Source organism: Sardina pilchardus, chromosome 1, assembly GCF_963854185.1.
Source record: "Sardina pilchardus chromosome 1, fSarPil1.1, whole genome shotgun sequence".
NCBI lineage: Eukaryota > Metazoa > Chordata > Actinopteri > Clupeiformes > Clupeidae > Sardina > Sardina pilchardus.
The window spans coordinates 37,932,685-37,938,789 of NC_084994.1; the positions used below are offsets into that span (position 1 = coordinate 37,932,685).

Genomic DNA, 6,105 nt, shown 5'->3' on the forward strand with positions numbered 1-6,105 from the left:
GTGTGCAGACATTGATGTTTGTTCTTCAGTATTAGGTGTTGTGAATGATGAGGTGCAATTATTAATTGATCATTCTTAATTGGTTGGAACAACAGTCGGGTTGTGTATGCTACAAGTAGTTACAGTAGTTACAAATAGTTAAAATAGGTACAAAATGTAAATATTGATATCAAACAAATAAATAGAAATCTGTGTCCTCGCTTCACTACCTGGTGGCAGTATAAACAAAGTCTCACATACTGTACATCACATGAAAAACTTTTTATTTTTGTCTCTGCAGTGGTTTAAGGAACATCCTGACCCAGGATCAGTTCAGGTGTGGAGTGTGTGAGCAGCTTCTGAGGGACCCAGTCATCACCAGCTGTGGACACAGTTTCTGCAGGCAGTGCATCAGCACCTACTGGAGCCAATCTGGTCCATCAGGAGACTACAACTGTCCCCAATGCAGACAGATACCCAGGACACAACGCCTTCTAAACCCTGACACAACTATGATGCAACCACTTTTATACCCACCTACAGCCATGGTACAACCTCATCTATATCCACCTACAGCCATGGTACAACCTCACCTATATCCACCTACAGCCATGGCACAACCACACCTATACATACCTACAGCCATGGCACAGCCTCACCTACACCAGTCTTCAGCTATGGCACTGCCACACCTACACCTATCTAAGGCCATTGCAGAACTTCACCTGTACCCATCTACAGCCATGACACAACCTCACCTAGACCCAACTACAGGCATGCTACAGCCTTCATCATACCAGCACAGTGAAATGGCACTTCATCTGAACCCATCTGCAAACATGGCACAAGTTCCTCCATACCCACACACAGACATGGGGCAGCATCCTCAGTACTCAAACTCAGCCACGGGGCAGCACAATCATCCACACATCCAGCACCCTCCTTATCCACACATGCACACGGCACAGATCTCTCCACAGCCTCCTTTCGATGAGCACACAGTCATGAGAGGCAGCACCCATCTGCAAACTGAGCATGATCCAGTCAAAAGGGCAGAACCAACAGGTGAGTCTAGAAGATCTGTGTTCAAAAGCAGGCCTTGTGCTTTAATGATAATAATATATATAAATCCACATAAGGCTTGTGCTGGGGAAAAAACACACCTAAATGCTGCTGACATTTCATCATTCAATTCTGACATTTTTGCTTTAGATGCACTGGCTGAGTAGTTACTGTATGACTGATGCTCATCTCTTTGTTTCTTTGTTTATTAATGCCAGACAACCATGTCTACCATAACAAATTGGCATCAAGGTGATTGATGTTTATTTTTGTGTTTCTTTATTTGTTTTATTTCAAACAGATGTCCATGTCCTGAACAGAGTAAGGATGATTCATAAAGCCAGTATGAAGAGGAGATTTGAGAGCATATGTGAAGGCATTATAAGGTCAGGGACACAAACACTCCTGAACAAGATCTACACAGAGCTCTACATCACAGAGGGAGAGAGTGAAGGGGTGAATAATGAGCATGAGGTTTGGCAGGTAGAGTCAGCATCCAGGCCACAAGCCACAGAAGACACAGCAATCAACTGTAATGATATCTTCAAGCCCTTACCTGAACAAGAGAGACACATCAGAACTGTGATGACCAAGGGAATTGCTGGCATTGGTAAAACCGTCTCAGTGCAGAAGTTTATCCTTGACTGGGCAGAGGTGAAAGCAAACCAGGATATAGATTTTATGTTTGTGCTTCCATTCCGTGTGCTGAATTTCGTCAAACATGATCAGTACAGTCTTCACAGGCTCCTGCTTGACTTCCACCCTGAGCTTAGGGAGCTACAGGATGGTAAATATAAAGACTGCCACATTGTGTTCATCTTTGATGGTCTGGATGAGAGTCGACTCCCATTGAATTTCCAAGGGAACCAGAAGTTGTCTGATGTGACACAAACATCGTCAGTGGATGTGCTGATGACGAGCCTCATTCAAGGAACTCTGCTTCCCTCTGCTCTCATCTGGATAACCTCCCGACCAGCAGCAGCCAGTCAGATCCCTTCTCACTCCATCAATCAGGTGACAGAAGTACGAGGATTCAATGACCCACAGAAGGAGGAGTACTTCAGGAAGAGAGTCAGTGACCAGAATCAAGCCAACAGAATCATCTCACATATTAAGACATCCAGAAGTCTCCACATCATGTGCCACATGCCAGTCTTCTGTTGGATCTCAGCCACTGTCCTTCAGCAGATACTGGAACAGGATGATGGGAAGGAAGCCCCCAAAACTCTGACTGAGATGTTCATACACTTCCTGCTCATCCAGACCACCAGGAAGAACCAGAAGTATAAAGAGAAAAGTGTCACAAATAGACAATGGCTCCTGGGATTACACAAGGGTGTCATATTGAAACTGGCAGAGCTGGCTTTCAAGAATCTCGAGAATGGCAATCTCATGTTCTATGAGGAAGACCTGAGAGTGTGTGGCATTGATGTCAGTGAAGCCTCTGTGTACTCTGGCATGTGCACTGAGATCTTCAGGGAGGAATGTGTGTTTTACCAGAAGAAGGTCTACTGCTTTGTGCATCTGAGCATCCAGGAGTTTCTTGCTGCACTTCATTTGTTTGCCTCCTATTTGAGTAAGAACACGAAGGTCCTGAAACAATTTTTTAGCAGAAAGTCCAAGCCTTTGCCAGATATGCCTCTAGATGAGCTGCTGAAGAATGCAGTGATAAAAGCTTTGGAAAGCAAGAATGGACACCTTGATTTGTTCGTTCGCTTCCTTCATGGCATTTCTCTGGTGCCAAACCAGAGACTTTTGATAGGCCTCCTGACAGACACACACAGCAGCCCAGAGAGTGTGGAGAAAACAATCAAGAACCTGAAGGAGATGCATAGGCCAAATGTCTCCCCTGAGAGGTGCATCAATCTGTTCCACTGCCTGGTGGAAATGCATGACTCTTCTGTTCATGATGAAATCCAGGCTTTCCTGAAGGCAGAGAAAGGTGCCGTGAAACGGCTCTCACTGGCTCACTGCTCAGCCTTGGCTCACATGCTTCTGATGTCTGAGGAGGTGCTGGATGAGTTTAATCTGAACAAATACAACGCCTCAGATGAGGGATGGAGGAGACTGATGCCAGCTGTGAGATGCAGCAGAAAGGCTCTGTGAGTATCAATTAATACATTGTTAAATTACTACACACACTGCTCAATCCTGATATTTTTAGCTAGAACTCATGTTTGATAATGTAGGCTGATTGATATAGAATAGTAGTTTGCACAGAGAAATTGAACAAGAGTTCATTGAATTACGTCCCCAAACAAGTGTGTGTGTGTGTGTGTGTGTGTGTGTGTGTGTGTGTGTGTGTTTGTGTGTGTGTGTGTGTTTGTGCACGCTTGTGTTAGGGGTGGGTGTATAGATTTTTGCACATCTCAAAATTTGACAGTATCTTATTTTCCAGTTTAAATAACCATTCAGAGGTTTCCTGCCATTTATCTGTTTCCTGTTGTGTGAATGTTCCCATCATGAGAATAGTCCATCTCTGCACCAAATCAAATCAGCAGTTGGAAATGTTCTATGGAGGTGTTGGAGATGCAAGAGATTGGCATGGTTTTATTCATTCTCATTGAGCTCAATGCAATTCAAACCAGCTAATAGGCTAACTGAAATAAAACCATGCCAATCTCATGGTATGGTGAAGGGTATGTGTTGATGTGGGGGTGCCAAGGGGACTTCGTCAGGGTGCATTGTGTCCTGGATACATGAAATAACTGGCAATGATAAAATAAAACAAATAAAAATCTGCTAGCCTCTATGAGAATTTTAACACATAAGGTTAACATACAGTAGGCGTTCCAATACTTATGACCCCTGTATTTTAAGGAAATCTTTTATTTATTTACGATACATTATTCATTCACAAAGAAAATTGGTGTCCTTGTCCTTAAAGGAGAAGTTCGGTGTGAAATTGACTTTGCTGTACTGAAAGATGTTGCCGAGTACTTACATGTGTCCAATAGGCTCACCCCCTAGCATTCTGAATTAAGCCGTTTTCAGCCGAGCTAGCATTAGGCTTGCAGCTAGCTGTGGGGGCAAAACGTAAAATATGCAGCTAAATCGGTATGTTTGTACCATTAAAAGGGTTCCAAGTAACTCCACACTGCATTGGTATACTTCTGAAGGTCCTGACATTTAAAACGAGATACTGAGAACTTTGGAAGTGCACAGGAAGTTTATTTAAAAAGACTGTATACAAGCAGTACCTTCATAGAATCTCTCCGCTGGGCGCTATCTTGTGGTGAAGTCGCGATAAGTCGACTGATGAGCACGAACAAACAGGAAGGACAGGGGAACATATTGCAAACATTTTGAGCTTTGTTGATACCGTGTACTCATCATGCTCATGTAGACAGTATAGGTATATATATTTCCTACGGAATTACTTTTGCAATCTGTTCCCCTGTCCTCCTGTTCGTTAGCAAGCTGAGCTGAAAACGGTGTAATTCGGAATGCTAGGGGGTGAGCGAAGGTGCCTATTGGACACATGTAAGTACACGGCAACATCTTTCAGTACAGCGAAGTCAATTTTACACCGAACTTCTCCTTTAAAAGTTGGACATTTGCTCATTTTTTAATTTAAGGCATTAAAATCAATTTCCAAAAGATGATTTATATCGTTAATTTTAGCATGTGTTCCAATACTTTTGGAGGGGACTGTAAGTCAGTTCTCTGCTCATGCAGCTCTGGGTTAATCACACTGATCAGTCTTTAGTGGTGTTGTGTCTGTAGTTGGACAGCGTTAACTCGGCATGGAATTCAGGCCTTATATCTCTCTTACCTCCCTTAGTAGTGTTGGTTTGGGTCTGGATTACATACTGGGGGACACTCATATTACTTTCCTCCCTCACTCTTCCTGCAGATTTAAACATGATCCATTCTTTGTCTCTTCTGCAGACTTGCTGGCTGTAAGCTAACAGAGAAGTCCTGGGAAATTGTGATCTCAGCTCTGCAGTCTGCAAACTCCCCCTTAAGAGAGCTGGACCTGAGTCAGAATGACCTGCAGGCGTCAGGAGAAAAGCTGCTCTCTGCTCTACAGAGTCCAAACTGCAAACTGGAGAGTCTAAGGTCAGTAATATAGTAGACTGTATTTTTAGACACATACTGATAAAAGCAGACTGTGTTAAACAGACAAAACAACATTGCTGTTTGCTTACTTTGATTAATTGTCCTCTGATTTCGGTCTCTTTTTCATGTTGTTTCATTCAGACTTGTTGGTTGTAAACTGAGGGGAAGATTTCTGGCTGTGACTCTTCAGTGGGCGATTTCCCACCTTCGAGAGCTGGACATCAGTGACAGTGAGCTTCAGGACTGTAAAGAAGAACTGCTCCATCAACCACTGAATCAAGACTGTAAAATGAGGTCTGTAAAATGATCTGGCATTTCATAGGATTATAGAGAGTATGAAGGACATTTTGCTTATAGTGTTTTCCTCTCTCACTGTAGACTCATCAGCTGTAGACTCAAACACAGCTCCTCTGAGGTTGTGGTCTCAGTTCTGCAGTCATATATTTCTCAACTGAGTGAGTTGGACATGAGTGGCTGTGATCTGCAAACATCAGAAGAGAAGCATCTCTCCGGTCTTACAATCCCAAACTGCCAACTGGAGAAACTGAGGTCAGTCAAACATATAATAAAGATGCCATTTTTGGGACCAGAATCAAGACATGAGTTTGTGAAACAATGGCTTTTAATGCTGGGCCAATTAAGTGAAAGTGAATTTGTCCCAGACCTCTCAGTTAGTATTAATACTCCCTGCTGATGTGATGTGATGTGATGTGATGTGATCTACAATTACATTTATTCACTTAGCTGACACATTAAAAGTGTCCTACAATTGAGAACTGATATTCAAGCTACAAGGCCATGGCGTAACAATAGATACTGTTTTGTCAAATTGGTCTGATGGTTGTACACTAGTACAAGATTGAAATCCAATGGCATGCAGGGATACTGTCCTCAAAATACAAAAATACAATGTTGTAAATTAATATATTTTGAAGAAGCTACAAGCAACTATCTCTCTCTGCAAAAGTGGTTATTTGCCTTTACACAGAATTCACTTTAGGC

At 42.8% G+C, this 6,105-nt stretch overlaps 1 protein-coding gene across 1 annotated transcript; it reads left to right on the forward strand.

The window, feature by feature from the left end:
• The first annotated feature begins 546 nt into the window (after positions 1-546).
• LOC134078620 (NLR family CARD domain-containing protein 3-like) lies at positions 547-5,851 on the forward strand. Its single transcript, XM_062534684.1, has 6 exons — positions 547-1,044; positions 1,343-3,143; positions 4,933-5,103; positions 5,245-5,397; positions 5,482-5,574; positions 5,848-5,851. Exons 1-6 carry the CDS (start codon positions 558-560, stop codon positions 5,849-5,851), a joined length of 2,709 nt encoding a protein of 902 aa, XP_062390668.1. The 5' UTR covers positions 547-557.
• Positions 5,852-6,105: the final 254 nt, after the last annotated feature.